Source organism: Tinamus guttatus, unplaced genomic scaffold, assembly GCF_059628265.1.
Source record: "Tinamus guttatus ecotype Peru unplaced genomic scaffold, ASM5962826v1 Tinamus_guttatus_pri_ptg000116l, whole genome shotgun sequence".
Lineage (NCBI taxonomy): Eukaryota > Metazoa > Chordata > Aves > Tinamiformes > Tinamidae > Tinamus > Tinamus guttatus.
In genome coordinates this window covers 33,736-59,964 of record NW_028288650.1, presented here as the reverse complement: position 1 = coordinate 59,964, position 26,229 = coordinate 33,736, and the positions used below count along the sequence as shown (strand labels likewise).

Here is a 26,229-nt window from a genome sequence, read left to right as displayed (position 1 = left end):
GAACTACCAGCTTGCTGATCTAGCCCGGAGTCCAGTAGTACTCCTCAGGCAGCAGAAGCAACCATGCAACACTGCATCCACAGAGAAGGGAGCAGTCCGGTCTCCGTGTCCATGGAAGATAAGAGAAAAGTAGCAAGCAGAAATCATTGGGGGAAAATCTCACTTTAGACAGTGGGAAAACCATTGAGCAGTTGAGATAGTGAAGCACTAAAACAGATTGCCCAGGAAAGAGTGGGATCTCCACTGTAGGAAAACTACTAAATGGGCATTGGTGAGAAAAGGCTGGAGTCTCCCAGGGCTCTTACTGCTTCATTTACCATCACAGACCTTGTCAGACACCTGTATACAACAAACTAAGAGCCAAATGGAGAACAGAAATTTTTGCCTGGAGAGAGAGTGAGGGAGGCAATCGAGCGGTGGAAATTAGAGTGCTTCAGAAGACACTAGCCATATCCTTTAGAGTGGTGCTTTTGGGAGGAAGCTTCATACCTTGTGCCTGCTGAGGTGAAAGACCTTTGCAAACAGCAGAGGGGACAGGCAGAGTAACTCTGGGCGCAGGCTTGATCCAAGTGAGTGAGTCCAGCTCTAGGGGTGATTCTGAGCCTCAGCTTGTGAGGTTACTTTGCCCTTGGCAATGCAGCAGCCTCTCTATTCTCTCACATATGTGTCACCAGCTTCCTCCTGAACTGGAAAAAGAGAGTGCTACTCTGGCAGATATGACCAGAAAAATGCCTTTTTCTCCCATTCTCATATCAAATATAGCCAAATAAGCTGTGTGACGAGTAAAGATGCACATGAAAAGCTGCATGCTGTGGTGCTTTATGTAATGCTAGCGTCAAATACATTTGTGCATCCTAGCTTCTATGGAGCACTTGCCATCAAACTCCAAAACTTGGAGTCTGATAAATGGAGGGCTGCTGATATCAGCAGAGGGCACATGCCAGCAGGGTGCCTCTGGCTGCTCGCTGGGGCCATGGGCACTAGGAGTGAAGCTCCAAAGACAGGTCAAAGTAACACAGTGACAAAGCTGGTGAGCTGGAAGTGTGTCCTTGAGACTCTTTGGGCTTGCAACAAGCAGCAGCATGAATCATCACCCTCTTCGTTGTTTGGTCAGAGCTCTGGGGTTTGCAGAGTGGGGCTGAATTCTTGGGATTGGGCCTTTAAAATGCTCATTTTCCTTGGGTTTTGTAGCTCCAGTGTTTAATGCAGTTGGGTTCTTTGTAGAACTTGTGTCAGAGAGGCAACCTATAAATATATACATGTGCTTCTGCGTTTCCCTATCTCTCACTCCGCAAGAGGAAATGGGCTTGTTTTCATGTGATTAGCAGGCAGAGGAACTTGTGAAAGTGACACAGCTGTACTGTAAAAACACCAGCACAGAGACGCTGCTGCCAGAAGAGCTGCCTCTGTGAGAGTCGAGAGCACGGCAGCCTGAGCCATGGAGCGAGAACCCATGCGGATAAGGGAGGGCTACTTGGTTAAGAAGGTAAGTGGGCAGTTTTGCTTGTGTTAAAATATTGTAAAGCATTTTTACACTTTTTTTCCCCTTTTATGTTATTTTTTTCCAAGGCCTTTATTGGAAGCTTGGCAAAACAGGTCACCTCATGACGTGGCCATAGCCTAACTCTAGCGCTTAGGCACTGACTTACAGCCAGGTGTGTGCGACCAGAGAGGCCAGATCACTTTGACCTAGAGACAGAGGTGGGGCCACAGATGCTTTCCTTGCAACCTCTGCTCTGGGGTCTTTTGTGGTGGACCCCACAGCATTATGTTATGACTTTTATTTAAACTCTTCAATGGGAGAAGGTTGGGTCACAGTAGTCTAGATAAACAGTGGCAATCCCAGAGTAAGAAAGGAGCTCTGGGCGGTGGATGCTCTGCTTGCAAAACCAAAACTTCTGTCTTCAGCTGTAGAGCTGGCTGGCTGGATCTCCTCAACTGGGGGCAGTGTTGAGGGTGACCACTGTTTCTTGTTTGTATTTCCACTGCAATTGCAAGGAGGTAAGCAAATAAAATGATCTCAAAGCTGTGCTGAGGCTGTCCTGAGGAGAGAGAGACACAAACTGACACGCAGCAGAATGCAGACCTGTAGCTCCTACTGTACAGAGTAAAAGTCTCATGATCCATCATGATTCCTTCCTAGCAGGGGAATGGTTGGAAATGTAAGTGCTGGGACAAACTTAGGTTTGTGCACCTACTTGGAAATCCCAGAAAGGAGATGAAGACAGATGTGCCCATTTCAGTCTCTTCTGTTCCTATTATGCTGAGTCCCCCAGAAGTGTGTGCTGGGTATTGCTAGTGGAGAGTCAGTGCTGGGCACTGCCACAACAGCCAGTAGGAAGAGGAAACTGTGTCCCTGTTGCTGGAGCAGCCTCAGGGATGGCTCTGTCCTTGCAGAAGTGAGCATACATCAGTGGTGAGGAGCTGCACAGGGCTAGAGGAAGAGGCACGGACAAAAGGAGCAGAAGATACAAATCAGTTGGGTACCTCTTTAATCCACCACCGAGGCTGTTGTAAATGCACAGTCAGAGGTTCCTGGTTACCCTACCTGCTAACATGCTAACAGTGTGCTCACTTATTCATTTGCAAAGTGAAGCTAGGGGGCAGATTTTCTAAAGGAGTGATCTATGCAGCCCAAGCTGCCTTTGTGGCATGTGAAGGTCATTTTTCCATAACTTTCTTTTCCTGGTGTTTGGGCTAGGTGTATGCCTGGGTGTCAGTGCTTTAGCTGGCATCAAGTGACTTCAGTAAACGTGGGTCAGAGTCTTCAGTGCTGATTTGTGTCACCTCAAGTCTCTGTATGTTCTGTGGGCCCTGTGTCTTCTCCCATGCAAGCATAGGAAATAGCTCATTTTTTATTCATGTAGTGCTGTGGACATAAAAAAGAAGTCCTACCAGGGAAAAGTGTTTTGATAGTGACCGATGATTTCATAAAACTGTTCAGGTAGCACCCATCTTTATTTGCAGCCCTTGTAATAGGTGAAATAATTTGCTTTCTAAACTGGGAAAATAAAATCCAACTTTCTGCTTGCTTGTCTTTCTCCAGCTGTTTTAAGAGGCAAGAGGAGTATGACTGTGTTTGGGCTTGCTGGTGCTATGGATCTGAGATTGCCAGTCTCGCCCTGCTTTATAATGGCTTTTGTTGTAAGAGAGTGTCTGGTCTTCAGTAAGTGTTTGGCTTGTCTGTTTATGAGCAGAAGTATTGTAAGGGATGGTAGCCCAGTGAGCAAAAGGAAGATACAGGGGTTCATATCTTGGCTCACCAGCTTAATTGATTTCCTGGGAGAAAATCAACCAGTAGGTTAGTTTAGATTCTGCAAAAATGCTGAATTCTTATGACTTAGTATTTAAAAATAAATAAATGAGAGTAGCCCATACAAGGTTTTCTGGTAAGGGGTTTGTGTTTTTTTTAGTTCCCAGTTTAGGTGAAATTCCAGCCTGGAAGTTTTCCATTGAAGGCTAGCTTTCATTTGTTGGGCAGAGGGCAGCAGGGAGGAGAGGGAGGCCTCTTTCCAGGGAGGGCCACCAACAAAACTAGGGGAAGCGGCCACAAACCGAAACACCAAAAGTTCTGCAGGAACTTAAGGAAAAATGTATTAGCAGTGAGGGTGACGGAGCACTGAAACAGGCTGCCCCGAGAGGCTGTGGAGTCTCTGTCTCTGGAGATCTTCAAGGCCCGCTTGGACGCAGCCCTGTGCCACGTGCTCTAGGTGACCCTGCGTGTGCAGGGGGGTTGGACTAGACAATCTCTAGAGGTCCCTTCCAACCTTAAGGATTCTATGACTCTATGACTCTAAGCTCTGATTCCTGTGAGGGCTGCAGAGGGTGGAAGGAAGCCCCCCCATTAATAAGTTCCATGCCAACAGTTTTTCCTCTGCATTCTGTAACTGAATGTTAAGTCTGATTCAAGGATGCAAAAGGTCTTTTTTGGAAGGTAGGACAGGAAAAAATAGTGTGGTTGTTAATGTTCAGTACATGTAGAAATTCATCTAACCGGGCAGTGAGTCACTGGAGTATCTGGAATCCGTGACTGCTTTTGAAACTGGCTAGGGGACAGGATCAGAGAGTGCATCTAGCAAGAGCACCACAAACTGTCATAGTATTCTAGCACTTGGTCATGCTTACCACCTAGAACCAGGCAGTTCCTTTTTGAAGCTCTGACATTTTTTTCCATGTATTTCAATATATGCAGGACCTGTCCCTGGTTGCATCTGTACATTTCTCACATCTAACATCGGTGTTTTAGGAATGGGAAGCAAAAGCTTTAACAGATTAAATGAATCCTCTTAGTCTCTTACCCTGCAATTGGAGATCTGCAGTCTCAGAACTATTCATTCCTCTTACAGTTCCCTTTCATGTTGTCTAGAAATTCTGAGCCATGTGTTTTCTTGACAGCCAGGCCTCAGGAGCTTAGTGTGCTGTAGCATCAAGTCCTAAACACAGCACAGGGTGCCCAAAGCTGATGAGACAGCCCTAATGTGCCAGTTCACATCTGAGAGTTTTGAGGATTGCTTATGGTATTGCCACTATGTCATTGTAAAGATGGTTGAGACAAACTGATGCTGAAAATATAATTTTGGACGAACTCATGGTTTGTATCACCAGAAGGGGAAAATAGTGGTGATCATAAAAGTAATATTAATGCATTTTAGCTGTGTGATGAGATTGGTGCGATTGTGGTCGTAGCCTTCCTCAAGGCCATAAGTATAGTTATTTTAGAGAGAGTTGGTCAGGCACTGCCTGGAAGGTCAGATCTTCAGAGGATGTAATGCAGACATTTTTTTTTTTTTTGGATGTAATGAACCTTGTGATTTGTTGATACAGGGCAGTGTGTTTAATACTTGGAAGCCAATGTGGGTTGTGCTCTTAGAAGATGGAATTGAGTTCTACAAGCGGAAGACTGACAACAGCCCCAAAGGGATGGTCCCTCTAAAAGGAAGCTCTATTAACAGTCCATGCCAAGATTTTGGCAAAAGAATGGTAAGTACTTTCTTTTGTAAAAAACATTGACTATATACTTATAAATATAAATCCAGCTGCTAATAACCACAGGAAAAAGAGAGTGTGGGAAACTTTATTTCACAAGCAGTGGAAACATTTAAGTGTTGTCACAGAGAAATGACTAGTTTGCTTGGACATAAAGGACTTAAATGCTCTGATATAAACATGCAAGTGAAAGAGTCATTTCAAACTATTCCGTTACAGTTTAGCAACTGGCAACCCCATATACTTGATATTCATGTAATTTGCAGTAGTTGTGCATTATGTTTGAATTCCTCTTTTGCAAACCATAAATAATAAATTTGAAACATAATTACATCTAATGAGGATAGCATTGGGCAGGAGCTCAATTAGCATAGGTCTCCTCACTCTGCACAAGATATAACTCATGGCAGGGAGAGCACTGTGTTCAAGAGCATCATAAATCCAAAGATATAATACTGGAAATCAAGCTTTCCTCACAAAAGCATTTACTTTCTGACTTTTTTTTTCTCTCTTTTGTGCTGCAAGGGCACTTGAAACTAGATCAAATCAATATTGGTCTGTACTGGTTGCTTGGAAATGTCAGCAACATGTTCAGCAGCCATGGAGGAGTATTTTCTTTTAAAACTAACACTGTTTAAGCAGTCAAATATCAGAGAGCAAAACTACAACATGCTCATTCATATAAGGAATGCTGCCATCGGGACTGTTCTTTTAAGTAGTTTCTTGCCAATATGATTGTATACCAGAATTTGTTTACCACTGGCAATGATCTTTTGAAAGATTCATTTTTGGGAAGCTTAGAATTATACCATTTGCAAAAGTAGGCTTCATTAGACTTGTTAACGGCATTTGGATTTTGTTGCATTTTGCCCTCTGATGACAGTCCCTGCTGCCTTCACAAAGCCCTGCTATCTGCCTGATCATTAGCCTACCAGCTTAGATGCCCAGTAAATATGAGAGTCACAATCCGTTATGTTTATTCTTTTACAATTATGGAACAAATTAAAATTTCACTTACGGGAAAGCATATTTTGGAGGAAGTGGAAACCCTCCTGATTGAGTAAATAAATCCAGATTTTCCATCCAGAAAATCACTGGATGAAAATTAGATCAATCAGTCTAAAGTTTCTGTGTGTGGTTTTTTATTTTTTTTTCCCCTCCAGTTTGGTGAGGGGTTTTATGCCTAAAAGACATCCTTCTAAAAACCTCTAAAGATCTCTTCTCCCTTTTTTAGCAAGACAGCCATTATTATCAATGTGTTTGGGTAATCAGTGATCATAAAGTGTAGCTAAGGTCTAGTTATACTGTTTCCCCATCAAACCCTTACAGGTGTGTTTGGCTGCAGTTCTGTTCATCTCTTCTCCAGTCTGACTGCATCCTTTTGTCACCCAGTAAATCAGTAGCTGAGCAGCAGAATGTAGTTTTTGAGACTGATTACACCTCTGCATTAAGACAAGCTTACACCCACTGTAAGCCTGCCGGGTCTGGGCACTTCAGTCTTTCAGCTGCATTGAACTTTGCAGCGAAACTGAAAATCAACAGCCATGTCAGTGCTGCTCATCTTGACTGTGCTGGCAACACCAGGAGTATTCAGTGGGAAATAATAAAAGGAATCAGTTACAAGTTCATGTTTTTCTTCAGAGTTTTGAGGTGTTAAATGTGGCATTTTTTATCTAAGGCATTTTCCATAGACCCTCAGGTATAGGTAAGCTGTATATATGGTGTTGACACTCAAATTGTCGTACTTACTTGTCTACAGAAAAGTAACTTTAAAAAACATCATTTATCATTCCAGTTTGTCTTCAAGCTCACTGCTGCCAAGCAGCAGGACCATTTCTTCCAAGCTGCCTACCTAGAGGAGAGAGATGCCTGGGTACGGGATATCAAGAAAGCTATTCAGTGCTTAGATGGAGGCCAGAGATTTGCTAGAAAATCCACAAGAAAGTCTATCAGACTGCCTGAAACAATCAACCTGAGGTTTGTTCTCATATGGAAGACATGTTTGTCCATGCTACCTATGCAGTTTCCCTTAGAGTTCTTTCTGCATGCCTAGGAGTTTCAGGGAACAAAGTGTAGTAGAAATGAGCTAGCAGTCAGTACTGGGAAGATCATTTTTGAATGCTTTTTTTAATATATATATATATATCAAAACATGCTTATTTTTCAAGGGATTTTGCTGATAAGGCGGTTTCTGAGCACAATGCAATACAAAAGGAGATCCCAACCAAAATCATGATTCTTTCAGGAGAGGCATTTTTTATACCACAGTGTCTTGCAAAAATATTTCAAAGCTGTTTTTTGTTCTCCAGATAGATGTTACTATTATCAATAGTTTTTGGATGGGGAAGGGAGAGTAGGGTCTTCTAGAGAACTTGGAGCTGGCAAAAGGAGAAGAAGTAAAGGGCAAGCACAGGAAGCCATCTGCATGTCTCTGTTTATAAAGTTAAAGACATTTTTTGTCTGAGGAGTAAATACCAGGGTACAAATGAATCTGCAAGCCTCTGGGAGAACCCTAAAATTGCATAGGGACAAGTTCCAACTAAACTAACTTCACTGGTTTCAGCAGAGAGTCACTCTGACTGAATACCAATCTTGGCCCGTGACTTTTAGTATTTGGCTTGCTTGTCACTTCAGAGCCCCAAGGAATTAGAGTTTTGAGCAAGTGATTAGCAGGTGGGAGGAAGGAAATCAGACCAGGAGTAACAGGTTACCCAGGGGCTCTGGAAGCTTGGAGATTTTGGAGATGTCATGGTCACAGGTTTCCTGCTCTGCTGAGGGCCTTAGGGGGAATACAGCTGAGCAGTGAGCTCCCATATCAGCACTGGGCTTGCGGGGCCCTGTGAAGGAGCCTGAAGCTGAGGTTGTTCCTCTGTTCACACTGCGGTCACCACAAACTGTTCCAGTCTCAAAATGGGCCTTTGTGTACTTACCCTTCTTCTCCTGTAGCCATGGTAAATATGTGATGAGACCTCAAGGCTTCACACAGCCAACTTTACAGGAGATTGACTGAGTTATGCTGCAACTCTGCAGAGCTCATGATGCCAGCAAAATAGGAGGGCTGCAGTGAATGAGGACTGTGTTATATCATTTGGCTAAAGCTTTCTGTTTTCTAACAGTTCCTGTGGTTCTTTTTATGCGCAGTGCTTTGTACCTTTCAATGAAAGATCCTGAGAAGGGAATAAAGGAGTTAAAGCTGGAAAAAGATAAAAAAGTATACAACCACTGTTTTACAGGTAAGGAGATCTTGTTCTCCATTTTCATAGAGCCAAAGGAACAGAGGGCCAAGAGGGTAAAGACAGATCAAAATAGCTCTAAGCTGTGTAGATCACAGAGAACTCGGAGAAGAAAAGCTGGCAGAAGTTTTCTTGATCAATACAGAAGAAGCTTAAAGAATGAAACTTGAAAAGCTGTTCAGTTAAAGCCATGGTAGGTTAGAGAGAATAGCAGGGATTATACCCTGCTCTGAAAATAGAACCAGCGCCAGAAAGATTGAAACAAATCTTTGCAGAAGATTCGATAAAACACTTAGCTCCAGCAGAATTATTCTGCTCTGGATTCTTGATTAGCAGACTGTCACACTGTAATGTGTGCTCTGAGTCACATCTGTGGGTGCTAAGGGCAAAAGCTGCCATTTCCAAGGCATCCTGTCAGCAGCACAGTAGCTGGAAGACTGTCTTCTCCAGGCTCCACTGCATGTAGGGCTTCCTCATTCCCTAGCACTGAGGCTTCCCAGCCCTTTCTTCAGCCTTGCATCCTCTTCCAGCTCTCTTCTCCCTGAGATATAGCATCCAAGAGTTCTGCTGGCCTCTGCCGTTACTCACATTGGCTGTACGTCACTGGACCATCCAGGCAGCTCTCCGTGTTAACTGCCTGTGTTGTCCCTAAGAGTATCTTTTAGCCAACCGATGAACAGATGAAGGAAGTTTGTTGCCTGGTTATTGTTAGCACTGTGCAACATGTTCTAGGTGACCCTGCTTGCGCAGGGATATTGGACTAGATGATCTCCAAAGGTCCCTTCCAACCTCAGTCCTTCTGTGGTTTTATGATTCTTTGTGGCTGTCTTGGTTCATGGCTAATATTCTCGTTTATTCCCTTTTAACTAGGCACCTGTGTGATTGACTGGCTGGTATCCAGCAACTCCATCCGAAATCGCAAGGAGGGCCTCATGCTTGCCTCTGCGCTCCTGAGTGAAGGCTACCTACAACCTGCAGGGGATACATCCAAGGCTGCTGCTGAGGGACTGTCAGACAACCCCTTCTTAGATCTCACCGATGCCTATTATTATTTTGTGAGTGTCATATTCTGGTTTTCTGTTATCCCAGGCTGGCAGATGCTTGGTTTTCTTAGGCTTATACTGGATTTATTAATGAGGAAGAATTGTACTGCCATAGAGAGATCTGCATTATCTTTCCTTGTGTGATGTCCAGAATGAATTTGCTCAGTTTGATGTTTGTAAGCAGTCAGTGTTCCCACTACCGTTTGTAAATGTGATCTGAGGGCTGAGGTCATGCTGGGTTCTTTCTAAGGTAGTCTGTGTTCCCAGGAATTTCAGCACTGACCGTAAATTACTAATTCCACTGGTGATTCAACAGCTAGAGGAGTAATTCATTACCATGTGATTTCCTGGACACAAGATGAAAACTCATTTTTACGTGTGAAGCCATCAGATCTGACTCAGCACACACAGACACAGACTTGTCTGTGTCTCTTTCGTTTGTTTGTTTTTAATACCCCCCAACCAGGCCACCTGTTTGTGTCAATTACCTAACCTTTTCAGTTTAGTTTTACATACTTTGTACCTTGATTAGACAAACCCACAATATCACCATCATGATCAAATGCTCTTTTAAAGATGTTTGGTTTACCAGCAAAAATGAATTACTTCTGCCAAGTAAGAATATTTAAATATTCAATTCTGTTTATATGTGCCATGTAGTCATTTGACATCAGCAAAATAACTCTCCCAGCATTCCCTTTATTTTCCTAGAATATCTATGTGGCTAGGAGACCTTACCTGGGCAGAAATGAAAGCTAAGGCAGAATCGGCAATCAGAATTTCATATGACCTGGATATGTGGTGGTCCACGTGCTCTCTGCTTGCATTCAGCTTGATTTCCAATTGGAATCAATACCAATGAGGCCCACAGCATGTAGAGCTACCTTGTCGTAAAATGGTTCCATGGTGATTTGGAGAGCTCCTCAGCTTCACTGTGAATTTTTCCAGTGAAAAGCTTTATTTTTGGCTGGTGAAAAGCAGGGTGGACGAGAGCCAAAGAAAGGCCATGTTATACATACGCATATACATGTACCAGCTGTGTGACTTGTGACATCTCTCCTGTGGTTGTGCAGCCAGACAGTGGTTTTTTCTGTGAGGGGAACTCTAGTGATGATGATGTCGTCCTGAAAGAAGAATTCAGAGGCACAGTGGTTAAACAAGGATGTTTACTGAAACAGGTCAGTATTTCATATATTCCTCCCTGTCGCTGGGATAATGCTGCATGAATATGAGATTATTTTTGTTCATCTCCACACTTGCCAGGTTTAATCCTTATTGCCCCTCCCTTTACCCAGCACTATTTCCATAACAAGATGGCAAAAAAATTATCCAACTTTGCAAGGTTTATTACTTTTGTTACAAAATATTAAGGTAGTTTATAGTTTTAACTAGACAGGAAATAATGCTTAAGCAGAAGACATCAGAAATAATTGGAACTGAACTCAGATAAAAAGGCTCCCCATGCAGTGTCCATTTGGCCACAAAGCGGTAGTCAGATTCCAGCTATCAGAGACTTTTTCAGCATAACTAGAAAAATGTCACTAACTTTTGATCCTTTCTCATCTGTAGAAGATAGGAAATAACTGTGTGCCTTCATACCCAGCCAAACTTGATACCATATGATGAACCTCAAAATAAGATCCCTACTTTCCAGGGCCTTTGCAATCATATATTAGCAACGCAAAAGCAGGACCAAGATTCTTCAGTTATTTTAACAGGAAGGAAGGTGTTATAAAGTACTCTGATATTAGATCAGACAGAGTTTTTAAATTTGCAGCCCTCACTAGGAGTAGTGAGGCATATGCTGAGCTCTGATGAATACCCAGGTTCCTCTCAGAGGATGAATCACCATTTGATGTGTTGTGATAACCCAGTTGTGTAGGAGAGCAAGACACAACCATGTGCTGGGGTGTTATTCAGTATATTTGCAATAGGAAGAGAGACCAGCATTGCTCAGACTGGCTCACTCAGGTTATAATTCGCTTGTGTATTGAGGCAAAAGAGTTGTAAAAAAACTATAGCACGGAGCTCTTCTGCAGTTGCCATGCAGTGCCAACTATCAGGTACAGCGCTGTGTCTCTGCGTATCTCCGTTCCCCTTCAGAGGATGACTTGTGAATTCTGTCAGCTTATGCTGAAGCAGTTTAAGTATTAATCCAGCGGTTCATCTTGCCTCTCTGCTGGATGATACTATCCCTATGGCAGAATCAATAGCACAGGCTTTATGTCTGCTCTTTTTAATTTCTCTCAGGACCTGGAGTATTAAACTGATGATACCTGTAACTACTAGGCTGGGTTGGGAACAGTGGTAATTTAGTCAAGGGCCATAATCTCTGGAAGTGGACGGAAACAGTAGCTGTTTAAATCACCTCATCATGATCTTTGTTCCTGGTATGGACCACTAGGTCATATGAGCTGGAGCCTTAGAACCTGTTGCAGAACTTCCTTCAAGTGCAGGTGCAGATACCAGGACACACAGATGTCATTGCAATGTGTGATGAATTCTATTAAATGTGTGTAGTACTGCTAACTGAAGAAAGATAGTGGGTGCTCTACTGCTTCTTCTTTGAACGCTCTTAGTCCCTTTTCAGGGGAACCAAGAGAGGAAACCCACCTTTTATTCTGGGTTCTTTTGTGCTCCTATTAGCTCACATAGGAGTCAGTGCTTTATCCCAAATACCTACTTCCTCTTGAGGTCTGGTGCCTTGAAAATATCTATTGGGAGCTGCTGCTTCCTTGTATTTCTTTTGCTCAACCACACTATTCAAAAACAATACAAGAAATTAGATGTGAGTCTTTTTGCTAACGTTTATCCTGTTATATTCATCTTTCCCTAATTAGCAAGAACTCCCTTGCAAACAGTAGCAGTTAATTGAGAAACTAATATTTTGAAATGCTGAAAGGAAATGATTCACAACAGCCTTCCATCAGTGTTAGTCTGGGTATGGCACCCTCAGTGAACTACAGATAATTGCTTGAAAGTGTCACTGCTTCTGCTGAGAATGCCTGTTTTCTAGACTACATTGAATTAAATTTAGTCTTAGAATTGAATTTAATTCTGATATGTTGTGAATTGTTGTGGGTCAGCTACCTAGACTGCCTTGATGTGAGTGCCGCAGAAGGAGTACAGCTGGTTCAAACTTACAATGTCACAGAATCTGAATCCCTTGACTATCTCACAGTCTGTCTTCCCTGCAATTTTTATGGTTACTTATCAGCTCAGCTGCAAATGGCAGGGTGTGCATATGCACTGGGGGAAATATTTTCCACCTTCTAAAAGGCAGGACTAGATGAGCTGGACATAGTCCATGGGTGTTTGGGTCCCCAAGTCCAGCCTAAGTCCACAAGATCACCAGCTGTGACCCATGCTGAGCTATAGGGTGAAATCTCCAAGAGCCAGGGAACAGATCAAGACTGGTTGGAGCTGGTGAACTAAAAGCCAAGGCAGCTTTTGATAATATGATGTAGGTGCCTACACATCTTAGACTTAAAGCAATAAGGCATCTACTTCCCTATTGGGAAGTGGTGTTATTTGTGCTTGAACTTCCAAGCCATCAACCCTCTCCAGCAGTCTTGTGCTTGAGCAAGTTTAGGGGCCCTTGCCCTTTGCCTTTTTTTTTTTTTTTCTTTGCTTGTTTGTAGTGGAAGAGGGGCCTTCAGAGCCTTCTGATCACTGTTGCCAGTAATTCAAAGGGAGCTGTCTGCAAGATATTTCACAACCATGTTTTGTGGGAAGCCTTTAAGCCCAAATCTCACAGATCTTATGTGAATGTCCCAACTACCCATACCCAGCTATTAGGTGTTTTTAGGAGAATCTTCCCTGGAGAAATTTTTCCACTTCTATACAAAAAATAAAGGAGAAGTGAATTCAGTTACCCCGGTTTTGGGGACAGTAAGGTGGGATATGGAAAGGCCAGTCAAGTCCCTACTCCACTGAATATTTTCTGGGCAAAATATTCATCTTTTTCCCTTCTGTATTTACATGCTGTCTCATATGTGTGGGGTATGTGCTGGTTATAAGCACATGTAGGCCAAGCAATTCATAATGTTCCTGTTTGTGAATTTTCCTAGGGACATCGGAGGAAAAACTGGAAAGTGAGAAAGTTTGTTTTGAGAGAGGACCCTGCATATCTTCACTACTATGATCCTGCTGGAGTAAGAAATATTTGGTTGAAATTTTCTTGTTTCTCAGTCTATTTTTTTCTAAAGCCTTCTTCTTGTAGAAATGTCTGAATGGAATATTTGCTTGAGAATGTCTGATGGGGAAGGTTAAGTGGGACTATTTGTACTCACATTGCCTGGGAGCTCTCTGGAAAGGCGGAGAGAAGGATGAGTTTGGGCCTGCCAAGTCAGTGTGGAAAGTGCCATGCAGAGCTGAGAAACTGGCAGCACTGAACTGTGCTCTCACCTCTTCGCTGTCATTGAGTAAAATAAAGGTGTATTCTCATTTGTTTAAAATTAACGAGGTTAGAAGAACAAGTTAGAATATAGTTCACATATAACTAAAATATTTTCCATGGTAGGCTGAGTCACAGTGTTCCATTTCTTGTGTTAAAATAATGGGCCAAACTCCGCCCTGAGAAGTGCGTTGCCATGAGCAAAGCCTGCCGCACAAAAGCTCCCATCTGGGCAGGTTCAGCCCCCAGTGTTCAGTTTTTCCTGCATTGCCCCTGGCAGGAGCAGAGCCAGCGTATTGTGAGCTAGAGGTGCTTCAAGACATGCCTGTTTCCTTGGCAGAGGCAGCCTAAACGTGCTGAAGAATCAACACTGAGGAGTTTGACTTCTCTGTTCCCAGCATGTTTCTTCCAGGCTGGGCTTCCCTTATGAAAGTGCTGAGATTTGTTAGAATCATAGAATCATAGAATGTTTAAGGTTGGAAGGGACCTCTAGAGTCATCTAGTCCAACCCCCTGCACACGCAGGGTCACCTGGAGCACGTGGCACAGGACTGCATCCAAGTGGGTCTTGAAGATCTCCAGAGAAGGAGACTCCACAACCTTAATGTACAGAGACTTCTTGCTTCAGGCTTATGGCAGCGAAAATGCTTTTTTTTTTAACTTTGGTTGTCACAGTCCTGAAGCATGCAAGAAGGTCAAATAGTAAATTAAGAGTGTGTTTCTGCTGCTTGATAAAGGCATTTTAAGATCTCCTTTCGGATTATCTACCCTTTCAAAACACAGCTTATGGTTGGCACAGGTCTTATATTCCTTTTCCACACTTGCTCAGAAGATACAAAATATTCCACAGACCCTGAATTCCAACAGAAATTCTCTCTTCACATGCAGGTCGGCTCCCTTCCACTCCATGTTCCATGCAGTCGAAGGATGCCCTGTTTTTCAGAGATGATATGTTTATTTGTCAAACATTCTTGTTGCTGTTGTGGAGTTTAGTCAGATATTTATATGTGATCAGCTTGGGGAATGTAGAGTTTCATTTTGATTTCCTATCCTCCCAAGGGAGAAGATCCACTAGGAGCAATTCGCTTGAGGGGTTGCGTGGTCACAGCAGTGGAAGATATGCCAGACTGTAAGGATCCATGTTCAAAGCACTGTGCGATGCATTGTTCTGTATTTTTTCTGTCTGTGTGAAATCTTAAGTGGCTTGAGTTAAAAGCAATCTCTTTGCAAAGATTCAATAATTATTCCAGTTACTAGGCTCTGTCCTGCTTTCTTAATTACTGGAGAAGGATACTGCAGTAAAAGATAGAAGCAAAGGAATGGTTACACCAATGAATTCTATACATTCTGTCCCCTGCTAAAACTATCTGTTGTGGTGACAGCAGTACTTAACCACTTCTGTAAGGAATAAGGACATCCAGTCCATGCATTTTTCTATGAGAAACAGACAGTCATGCTCAGCAAGAAAGCCTGGTGCCTCAGCACCCGTGTAGGCTGTGCTGCCCGGTGTGAAAAGAGCCAGTGACTTCTGTGTGCAGTGAGCTTAAAGGTCCTTTCTCTGCAGCTTGCAAAGCGTTGCTGGGTTTGAGGAACATGACCTGACTGCAGGTTGCAATCCTTCCATGATGGAGGGTCAGTAGGATAGAGTGTGTTGAAAGCAGAACATGCAGATTTTTTTTTTCCTCCATGGGAAAGACAGATCTCATGGGCTTGATGTTGCAGGCTATTTGCAAAGGCATGATCAGGCACAGCTGTAGAAAGCCAGGAAATTCCTTTAGAACCTGTAAAGATAACATAAAGAAATATTGTAAATACAACACTTCATTCTTTCGTAACAGACTTCCTGATTTCTTCCCTACAGCCAAGAAGTATGATATTGACAATAACCTGTTTGAAGTCATCACCGCAAATGAAATCCATTACTACTTGCAAGCAGCCTCATCCACAGAGCGTACAGAGTGGATCAAAGCCATTCAGACAGTTGCTAGAACTGGGAAATGAAGATGATCTACCAGCAAAAAAAAGGCAACCCAAATCCATTTCTTCCAGCAAAACAGGAATTTTAGCATTTCACTGAAATAAAGTAATACTACTGAGGAAGGCTTCCCAAGGCTTGTGGGGTTTGGGCTAAGCTTCTGTTCTCTAATGAGCACTAACAAACTAACATACCTGATACTTTTTAATGGGAATATTTTGCTAAATTATAGCCTCAAACATGCCTTATTAGTGTGTGTTTCTTTATAATAATTAGACTACCTTGGAAAACCTGCCTATGCCTCTCCCTGTTCTGGCTGCTGATAGTAAGAATTTCACCATTAACAGGAGATAATCATGTCACTGACTGTCAGGGACTCAACTACCATTCAGCCTATGTCGTGTTTTAGTGCCTTCAGATTCTTCCAGACTTCCCGAGACAAAGACCTTACACTTTCTTTTTCACTAGCCAGTGATCTTTCTACATCTATGTTCACCTAGACAAGTAGTGCCATAAATTTAAGGAACAAAATTAATACTGTAAATCTGAACCACTCGTTTGTATTGGCATTTGAGTGTTAAGACAAAGAAGAATTCTGGCAAGTACAGAAACACTGTACTCCAAGCCAGTGCAACTTAGCGACAGCAGTATTGGTTTCCACACAGGACTGTCCCTCCACCCACAGTACTCAAAATACGAAGCAATTTCAGCTCATCTTCTGTATCCACCTGATTTTGACCTTTGCTATTTTTTTCTACCGAATCTGTGCTGGTACCATTGTTTCACTTAATCTGGGTCTCCAGATCACTTGCTAATGTTAAGAATCTTAAGGGCAAGATCCATGGATTAACCGGGCTACTGAATGGAATGTTTTTGCTTATTGTTTTTCCTACAGCAACGTACACAATGCTTAGTTCTGTGCCTTATTTGTATAAGAAAAACCTTGTGCTTTTTTAAACTGGAATAAACATTACCATTTGACAAGGTCAGTTTACCTGATCAATTCTCAGATTTTTGTTTGGCTGTGTTTACCAAACTCAGAAGGTTTTAAGCTTTAAGCAAGAGTTGAAAGCCAAAGTATGGTCAGATTCTGTGTGTTAGCCCAGTTCTGCTGCAGACTAATGTTTCTGATAGTAAGTAAGCTTCAAAACTTTTAAAATTTGGTTCTTGGATCTAATAAGATACCTTATACTTCAAAGTTCTTATTCAGAACCGTCTAAAAGTTCTAAAGTCTCAAAATTTGTAATCTTCCTAAAATACTTGCTTGGCCTTGCAGGCCTTGGCATATTTATGACCTCAGTGGTGAAGCACAGTGAATATTGGCCATCTGATTAACCTGGCAGCATGTCTGTTATTCCGAATGGGACAGACGATTTTTGGTGAAGAAATAAGATGTTCTTGTCCCAAGAGCTGAATCTGGGAAAGTTTCTTTCAGTATCGTAGTCTGCCACATTCATGAACTAGTTCAGTAAAGGTGTATAGTCTTGCTCTTTCATAAGTTGTGTTTCATCTTGGAAATAACAGAAAACTGAGCTGTGCAGACACAGCAGGCTGGCATGGACAGAACTACTCCTTGTCATGTCCATTTGAGATATGTGGAGGAAATGAGCTTCTAACAGGCATTTCCTGCAAGATGACAGGGTCACTGAAGTCCATTCCGTCACTCTGAGAAAGGAAGCTCCATGGCGAGGAGATATACTGTCTGTTCAGCCCTGTTTTCGTGATAATTGTTTTGTGGTTGTTCATGTTTGCTTCAAAGCTCAGTAACCGAAAAATATCCTATAGCACAGAAAAATGAGAGAAAAAAAAAAAACAGAAACTCACCCCAGCTTAGCGATGGGGGGAAGGAAATGCCAATTTTTAGTAAAACCGATTATTTGTATCTGTCTTTGACCTTGTCATTTTTCTCCAGACCCAGTCAGGGATACAGCTGTCCACATAGGAATGGTATTTATACAAGAACTACCTCCTGCAGAGTGCTAAAGTATCACACATACAAATTGGTATATAAGCAGCCTTCTATATATCTATCCTTCCACATTATAAGGAAAAGTCAGAAAGCCTTTCTCAAGCAGCCAGGAGCAGCATCAGAGGGGTAAGAAAGCTTTCTCGTGTCCTTCGCTGCTTCTGGTACGAGTGTCTGTACCCAAAGAGCAGTCCTGCTTATGAATTCTTATGAGTTGTTGCCTCTCTGCTACTTGATGGTGCAGTAACTACAAGGGGCTTCTGAATAATATGAACTTCTTATTGGTTATCTGACAGTCCTGTGTCATCTCTCAGATTAATAAAAGCAAATTCTTCCGCACATTGTGTGACAGTGGCAAAATAAGGCTGTGGGGTCTTTTTTTTTTTTTTTTCTCTTAGTATTTTCACTTGAAAACAGGCTCTTTCCCCATTTGCATCTTCTGTTTCCTCTTCCTGCACTTTTTACCTCCCTCCCTTCTTTTTACAGATATTTTGACCAAAGTTTTCTAATCTGAACTTGCCAGAAGGGCTAAAAAAAAAAAAAGCTTGTGGCTATGTTGTTAAGGCATCCTGTAGTGAAATTTAGATGCCTCGACATAGATCTAGTAACCCTTTCAGATCTCTTGCAGTGTATCACCTGGCCGTTAGCCATCACTCTAGAACAGCGCAAGTTTCTTCTGGTGGTCTTAGTTCTGCGACACCCATGGCTGCATGGACTCTGGGTGCTTCATAGGCATTTAGTGTTGTTTCACTCTCCCTACCTAAGCATTTGAACAGGACACAAACTTCCGAGTACGGGTACTACTCCAAGTACCTGTTGATAGCATGGTTGTACGTTAGTGTGATTTTAAAGAGTAGTATTTAGATAGTGATGTTCAAAAATATATTTTAAAAAAGCTGACAAGTTCAGTGTGGGTGAAACCTGCGGCATGTTGTTAAATGGCTATATTACGATCTTTTTGCCAAACCTAGTCATACAGAATTCCTGTTTAAAGTTCATAGTACTCTTGCTTTCTAGCGTTATGAGAAAAAAAATAGTGGAGGTGATTCTAAAATACTGTCAGATGAACAGATGAGTTGTTGTGGAGGTCTCCTCATAAATAGTTCACTCACCATAAAGAATCATAGAATCATCGAACACTTAAGGTTGGAAGGGACCTCTAGAGGTCATCTAGTCCAACCCCCTGCACACGCAGGGTCACCTAGAGCACGTGGCACAGGGCTGCGTCCAAGCGGGTTTGGAAGATCTCCAGAGAAGGAGACTCCACAACCTCTCTGGGCAGCCTGTTCCAGTGCAGTTGCAAGTGGAAATATATGCCCTTGTCTGCTTTTCTATTGGGGTTAAAGGCTCAGGGTTGCTGGTTTACTTGTTTGAAGCTTTCCCTGTGTTCCAGCTCACTCGGGCTATATCTTTGAAGTTGAATCCTCCATTAAATAGGTAACTGATGGCATCTTGGGTTTTTTCTTTCTTTCTTTTTTTTTTTTTTTTTGGCGGGGGGTGGATTTTGGATTGATATCATTGAGGTGATTGCAGCAGTATTTAGTGCCATGGTTAATACATTATTTCACTGCCTGTGGAGTGCCCTGTGGTATCTGGAAAAGCCTTTGCGTGAACTTGCCAAACTAAATGTCTGGTGCCTCTGCAACAAAATGGGCTGTGCAGTAGGTGTTCCCGTATGGAGCAAACTGCTTCTCCTTTGGTCCTTAGGATTTCTAAAGACAATATTTTAAAACCAGGATGTTGGAGTTTTATCAATACTGTTAAATATGGATCCAAAAAAAGCTAAATTTGGTACTTGATTTGCATGTGTTGCAGGCTTGCCTTCTCCCTCCCTCCCAGGTTTGTACACCCAAAGTTCTTGAAGATCAGCAGCAGTGATGAACAAGACAGTTCTGAGGAGTTAGGGAAGACTAGAAATAACTGCATTAGGTGATATCCTGGTATATAAAATTATCACCTCCATTTTCGATTTGGTAAGTCTCCTGGGACCTCCGGGTTTTGCTCTCCCTCTGCCCCTGCAACTCACAGTTGTAGCTTCGGTTTGTCAAGTTACTAAAATGGTGATTGGTAGTTCACCAAATTAGTGGGACTAGGTTTGAACTCTGAGGCCTGAAAAAAGTCCTGCTTCTTAGCATTGTGCTTGTAACCAAAGCTGCGAGTCAGTAGTTTCTTCTAAATATAATGGATGTCTTCTAAATATAATGTCTTCCCTGGTTTTGGAACAGGCATTTCCGAATGACCTATAGGCTGAGAAGTAACCTCAAATGCCAAGCTGTCCTCAAGGGTCTGAAACACCTTTTTCCAACTTAATTGAAAAGCCATAGCTCAGCAGTGGCGTTAGCTACTTCTGATCCATGTGAGCTGGTGGAAGCCTAGTGAGGGAATCCTGATGGGTCAACTTGAAACAAAACTGTTTTCCCTTAAGCTTGGAAAAATAGCATTTGGGAGCAACCAGAGCTGAACAGGATACAGACATTAAATGTTACTGTCTGCCTGTTAAGAGCATTTCTCTCACTTAAATTCTTTTTAAAATTTTAACTATCTAATGAAGAAAAGTGTGTGTGATGGACAGCATTGTACTTTCCTTTTCATTCGGTCTGATTCTTAACACCAATGACTTTAAGCCACATCCTGCGTCGTGATGAAATGAAGCCACACGGATGGCCCCTCCCTCCCCAAACTGAGCCCTGCAGCATTGAGTCATGGAGGAGGCTCTAAAACCACAAGCCTTTCTGAAAATGCAGAAATAAAACACTCATCTCTGGGGACCTCCGGTTGAGCCTCAGTGCTGGACAGTTTGATGATAAGGAGCACGCAGCGCCTTGGGACATTCTGGGCAACTGAGAAACTTGGATGCTTTCTTTTCCCCCCAGAAGCTTGAGCTATTTGAGCAAATATCCAGTGAGCATATGGGGTGGGAGGAAGGCAGCTTGTTTGCTACGTGCTGCACAAACTTCGGGTGCTCTCAGAGCCTCTGTCCTGAGAACGGAGGGAGAGCCGGAGGGTGCCAGGCAAGCGGGATGTGTGGCTAGCAGGGTGCCTGGGCGTTGGGTGTCTGAGCCATCCTTCTGCCACTGAAAACTGAAAAGCATAGTAGCAGGGCCAAAATGGTGTGTGAATATCTAGGAGCAGAATGTATGTATCAGAGTAAAAGTTTCCAATGGTAAGAGAGCTTGATGTTGAAGAGAGGACAGGAGTGGGGGCAGGGAGAGAGGAGAAAAAAAAAAAAAAAAAAAAACTTCTACAAGCCATCTTGGTAAGAGGATAAGCAACACGGTCCTAAGATAGTAGGTGGATTGTTTTACATATGTGATCTTAGTTTCTGGGGGTGCTGTTTGGGGAAAGCTACGTAAGCATTACTGCTGATTTGGGCACTGTTCTTCCTACTGCTGGCGCTTCAGCATTTTTCTTGTAGCTGCTAAGGGAGAGGAAACAGGCCCAAACCAGCTGGTGGTATGGAAAGTGTTTGGAGGTGGGAAGCTGCTGGGGTGCGGTGAGGCTACTGGAAATGTGAGTATCTTCAATGGTAAGAGAGAGGTTCAGCCTGCAGTAGAACTGAGAGACTGAGTAGGCGGTAAGAAGGAAGAAGGGGGGAAGAAATAGAAGACCAAAACTGATGAAGTGAAATCTCCAGGGGGAATTAAAACTCTCAAAGTAGGGAGGAAGCTTTATTTTCATGCAAACTTATATTTAAATGCTTTTCTTGCTGTCTCAACCCCCTCAAAAAGCTTTCACGAGAAATTTCCACTACTCCTATTTCAGGTTTAAAGATCTAGGCCTTGCCTAAATGCATAGTAGAGTTCAAGCCCTAGTGTGATTGAAGATGCCCATCTGAGCTGGACAGAGTTAAAGGGATGACAGATGCTGCTAATCTCTGATATTATGGAAGAATGTGGGAAAAAAATCCACTTGAGAAAAAAAAATTGTTTTTCAGTTTAAGAACTGTATCCTGAGACGCAACCATACTGCTGAATGTAGGAAAGGGATTAAAAGAGGTGATTAAACCCCTAAGAATTAAGATTGCAGGTACATGGAGGAGGCTGGGTGAGGAGAGAAGAGGGAGTTGACTTACTATGCAATTCCACTGCCCCATATTTAATAAAATAGGCACTTGGCTGATGGTATTTTTCTCATTAATTTATATGTAATTTTTAATCTCTGGATTTCTTAGTTAGTTAGGCTATATGATGGTGTGAGCAAAGTGAGGCAGTGGAAAAAGATGTGGGTTTTGTGTGTGTTTAACTGGCACTGATTGGATATTATTAGGCTTTCTGCTCTAAAACTGTGAAGGAAGCAGGGTTAGCAGTTCGCTAAACTGCTACAGCACTATACTTAGGAATAGTCTTGACTCCGAGTTACGCTGCAGTCTCATTTTGGGGAAGGGCTATACAAGGTCTAGTAGTGCTTCCAGTAAAGGCAGCATTGTCTTTTGTCTGTAAAGAGAGGTTGTCCTTTCAAAGTTAGTGCAATGGAGTCCTGATCCTGGGACGAATATTTATAGATAAGGAATGTAATGCAAAAGTATGAAAGATATGTTGTCAATTATTGTATGTCATACAGTGTTGTTGACAAGAAAGGTGTCTCAAGTGACATCTACTTATGATGTAGAAAGTGTACTGCTACTAATGAACCAAAACTCCTATTTTAATGGAGGAAAATGCAGGAAGTTGAGGGAAACTGATAGAGTTTTAGTAAGATCTTAATGTTATAGATTAGGAGGGTTATGAAATAAAATGTTGTTCTTGGAAACATTTTACTTCCAATCTCCAACTTCACTAGGCTGTTCTGTCTTTCCTTGGCCTATAGATACTGGCAGATATTGTAGATATTTGAAACGTAAGCTGAGAGCCCAGATGCTTGCAAGGAGGGGAAGTTTCACAAGTGTTCAGCAATAGCTAAATAGCTGTGAGAAAATAAAAGAAAAAAAAAAAAACTTAGCAGTGTAAACCTCACACTTAGCTTGATTTGTTTTAACACCACTGTTTCCACCAAAGAAAAACCCTACTGGAAGTTGGCCAAGACAACCGTAATGGGTATTTTCAGGTCAGAACTTCTCTGCTGCTCCGTCTGGTGTGGTTGGGACCAGCTACAGACTGAAGCTGAACTTCATTTGCAAGTCAACTCTATAGCCATTAGGGGCCTCACCTAGTGCCCTTGAACCAGATGCTCGTAGTGGGACATCTCTGCATGTATCCACTAGGAAAGTATTTTGCCAAAGTCCACTTGGAAATCGGTTCTTGTTCACAGATCGGTGACAGAGTTTTGCAGGCGGTGAGATACCTAAAGCGATAAGTTGTCCTTCCTCCGATTTGCAGTTTCTGCTTCTCTTTAGTGCAAAGTGTATGTCGGGAAAGGTGACATTCTAACTAAATTGCAACAATTTGATTTTCTAGTCCTTTTTAAGTTGAGTGATGTGATGGGGAGCTATTTCTTACTAGCAGCATATTTAAAAGTTGGTGTCAAAAATGAATGGTTATAAAGTTGGTCTGTGAAATGGAAAATCATAACCTTAAAATTGTCTTTGCATGTGTTGAAACCATACAAGACAACACAGCTTTGTGAATTTTTGTAGTCAGGATATCTGGATTATGTTTAATATGTTTAATGTCTAGTTCTTCCCCCCTCTCCCCCGCCCCTGTATAGATTTGTTCTCTGCCCAGCCCCTTCTCCTGTACACTCTCATTAATGTGCTGCTGAATTAATACATTTCAAGTCAGTTTAAAAAAGTTGTCTTTTCAAACAAGTGCAAATGCAAAGTACAATCCACAAAGCATCTGGTTAACCATACATATCATTATATTTAAAATATAAAATTACAATATTTAGTTTTACATAGAATTTTACAAAAAGTCAATCTGATAAAGTGCAAGTAAAAAAAACAAGTCATGTAAATATATATTTTATCTGAAAAGCTTTCATCGCATGTTTGCAAATACAACTGGTGGTTGCAAGAACAAAATATTCACACTTTGGTAGTCCATTATGTGTGACTTGTTTGATGCTGGTTCTTGCAACTAAGAACCTTACACTCGTCTCTCATCTCTCTAGTTCTGCTTCCAGGATTTCTCCCCAGGTGTCAGCATCCATTGGATACATGCTTTTCTCTGGCAAGCTGCTGCGAGAATGAACGTGACTGTATTTTCCGCTCAGCCATTCTTGCTTCACTTTGCTCTTCCAATAGTTTCGCAGCAACGTGATCTGATGAAAGAAAAGCAGCTAAAAATCTGAAATGGATTTAAGCTACATTCCATAAAAATGCCATGCACTGGAAACTAGAAGAACTAAGAAGTAATGCCAGGACCAAAAAAATAAGGGATATGGAATGTGGATATCCTTATCTTAAGACCACAAAGGTGTTTCCAAGCTTTTATTATTATTATTTATTTAAGACAATTTGACATTCATTTCTTGTCTCAGTTCTTAAATGGAAAGCTGATGGGGAAATGACCGCCTCAAACAGCAATTCCTCCCTGTACCTTTAAAAAGAAGTGCCTTCCGCTTTCTCTTTCCCCCCAGTGTTGTGGGCATGTGCTTTTTGTTGTTGTTGTTAAGGGCCTTTAACTCTCGGGTGTGCTTGGAAGGTAGGCTGGTTGAATGGTTTATTCAGCCAGACTTTTAGTGCAAGAATATATGACCTGAGGTATTTACTGCTTCTGCTTCAAATCCCTCTTCAAAATAGATGGCCAGTGCAAAGAACTTAAGAATTTAGAAGAAAAGTCTTACACTTGGTAGCATGTTCAAATCCCAGAGGAGTGGCGCTGTTGCTTTTCAGGAGGGCAGCAACTCCCTTGCTCAAGGCTTTGCCTCTTACCCAAACACTTCTCCTGAAAGGTGAGGGTCTAGAATTGATTTGTTTGTTTTTCTTTTTTCTTTTTTTTTTGCTTCCCCCCACCCTGCCCTGCCTTGAGATGCGCTGTCTAAAACAAGGTGGAGATCTTCCCCTTGCTAGTTCAGAGAGGTGTCTGAACTCATTTCTTTCCTGCTTCAATTTGGAGGCTGGACTCAGTGATGGACCTTGCAGCATGTTCAGCTCCTCCTTGTGCAGAGCAGCTGTAACAGGGCATGTCTTGAGAGGGAAGGAGGGCAGAGGTCCAAATCAGCTTCTCTCTGCGTCCTTGTAGCTCCTTGTATTTCCTTTTCTCCACCCCAGATCCCTGTGAGTGGGTGTGTGTGGCTTAGCCTGTGCTGAGGTCGAGCCATCTAGAGTGAAGATCCTAGCCCCTCCTGCCACTCATCCTTTCCAAGCAGAATTATTCCATAGTGAATATAGTGAATATAGTATAGTGAAATACTACTAGAGAACACTAACTAGTGGGGGTATGTTTCCCTCTCCTGCCTGCATTTTAGAACATGGACTTTCCTCCACAGTACGGCTGTTTAACCTTTCTGATGTGGTAAGACCTCAGTTTTGAAGATGGACAGGCCAGCTCGGCTGTGCTCCTGGGCTGGATCCCTTTGATAGCTTGAGAACTAAACAGAACTTGTTAGGCAGCCAAATGTGGTTTTGGGTAGGCAACAGAGCAGCCTTACACTTATTTGCATATTTAACCAGTTGCTCAACTTTCCTACTATTATAGTGGTTCTCCAAACACTTCTCACTAATCGTGAGTGGATTTTTTAATATGTATTTCTTTTAATAATCCCCAAAACTGATTGCTAACACTGTTGCTTACATTAAGTTTACCTTCCATGAGTATCCATTTTGTCGATCATAATCAATCTCTCGTTGACAGATGGCTCTTACAGTTAAACAATGATGTCTCCACAAGCAGTCGTTATTCTCAATAGCGTGATTCCAGCTCTTGCATGTCATCGCTGCACTGCACAGACTCTGAAGGTCAAGTTCACCGAAGATCTGGAAGCAGACTTCTGGAGGCAGGAGTGCTACAAAGTCATCTGGACTTTCTCTTTTCTTCTTGTCTGGAGGAAGAACTGCTGGTTCCTCATGGGAAGCAACTGCCTGCTTGTTCCTCTTGGGTGTTTTCTGCATCTTTTTCAGTTCTTATTAAATTAGTTAAGCCTGAATGAGGGAAAGCTTGTCAAAGCAAATAATGAATGTTCCTTCCTGTCCCATTGCAGCTGCCTAAATGGAGGTAGTGATATTGTCTTGGGGACGGTGTCATCAGCTGGTGACCAAAGGCAGCAGGGTTTAGTCACCCAGGGCCTGTAAGCAAAAATGCAAGGAGTGGTTTTGCCCTTTTAGAATGTTCTTTTTAGTTTGCCCCCTTTCTTTTTGTCCCACTACACCCTTTCTCCTTTATTTTTATTTTTGGAACAGGCTGCCCAGAGAGGTTGTGGAGTCCCCTGCCTTGGCCATCTTCAAACCCCACCTGGATGCGACGCTGTGCCGCGTGCCCTAGGTGTCCCTGCTGGAGCAGGGGGTTGGACTGGATGATCTCCGGAGGTCCCCTCCAGCCTCAACCCTCCTGTGATTCAAGGACAGCCGTAGCCCTCCGCCAAGGAGAAGGGCACGTGCCTGTCGCGGCAGCCCCGCGCCGCCCGTACCTGTCCGTTTGTTCGTAACCACCTGCGGCGCGTGCTGTTGACATGCCGAGGCTCCGTTGTGCGCATGCGCCGCCTGCAGCTCCCGCCCCGCGGCCGCGGTGCCGCGCGGCATGCTGGGACTTGTAT

At 42.7% G+C, this 26,229-nt stretch overlaps 2 protein-coding genes across 2 annotated transcripts; one reads left to right on the top strand and one right to left on the bottom strand.

Annotated features, from left to right (window-relative positions):
* The first annotated feature begins 1,367 nt into the window (after positions 1–1,367).
* PLEK (pleckstrin) lies at positions 1,368–15,871 on the top strand. Its single transcript, XM_010215148.2, has 9 exons — positions 1,368–1,486; positions 4,825–4,980; positions 6,782–6,963; positions 8,128–8,219; positions 9,090–9,274; positions 10,336–10,440; positions 13,333–13,416; positions 14,717–14,786; positions 15,519–15,871. Exons 1-9 carry the CDS (start codon positions 1,439–1,441, stop codon positions 15,656–15,658), a joined length of 1,062 nt encoding a protein of 353 aa, XP_010213450.2. The 5' UTR covers positions 1,368–1,438; the 3' UTR covers positions 15,659–15,871.
* A 7,682-nt stretch (positions 15,872–23,553) lies between these two features.
* FBXO48 (F-box protein 48) lies at positions 23,554–25,607 on the bottom strand. Its single transcript, XM_010215147.2, has 2 exons — positions 25,283–25,607; positions 23,554–23,796 (listed from the first exon to the last, which is right to left on the bottom strand). The coding sequence occupies exons 1-2, from the start codon at positions 25,586–25,588 to the stop codon at positions 23,635–23,637; spliced, it is 468 nt and encodes a 155-aa protein (XP_010213449.2). The 5' UTR covers positions 25,589–25,607; the 3' UTR covers positions 23,554–23,634.
* Between the last annotated feature and the right edge of the window lie 622 nt (positions 25,608–26,229).

Excerpts from the sequence above, each read along its gene's own strand:
- FBXO48 (XM_010215147.2), bottom strand. The coding sequence starts at position 25,588 with ATGCAGAAAACACCCAAGAGGAACAAGCAGGCAGTTGCTTCCCATGAG. Across the intron at positions 23,797-25,282 it reads AAAATGGATACTCATGGAAG|ATCACGTTGCTGCGAAACTA; the intron begins GTAAACTTAATG and ends TTCTTTCATCAG.
- PLEK (XM_010215148.2), top strand. The coding sequence starts at position 1,439 with ATGGAGCGAGAACCCATGCGGATAAGGGAGGGCTACTTGGTTAAGAAG. Across the intron at positions 6,964-8,127 it reads CCTGAAACAATCAACCTGAG|TGCTTTGTACCTTTCAATGA; the intron begins GTTTGTTCTCAT and ends TTTTATGCGCAG. Across the intron at positions 14,787-15,518 it reads AGTGGAAGATATGCCAGACT|CCAAGAAGTATGATATTGAC; the intron begins GTAAGGATCCAT and ends TCTTCCCTACAG.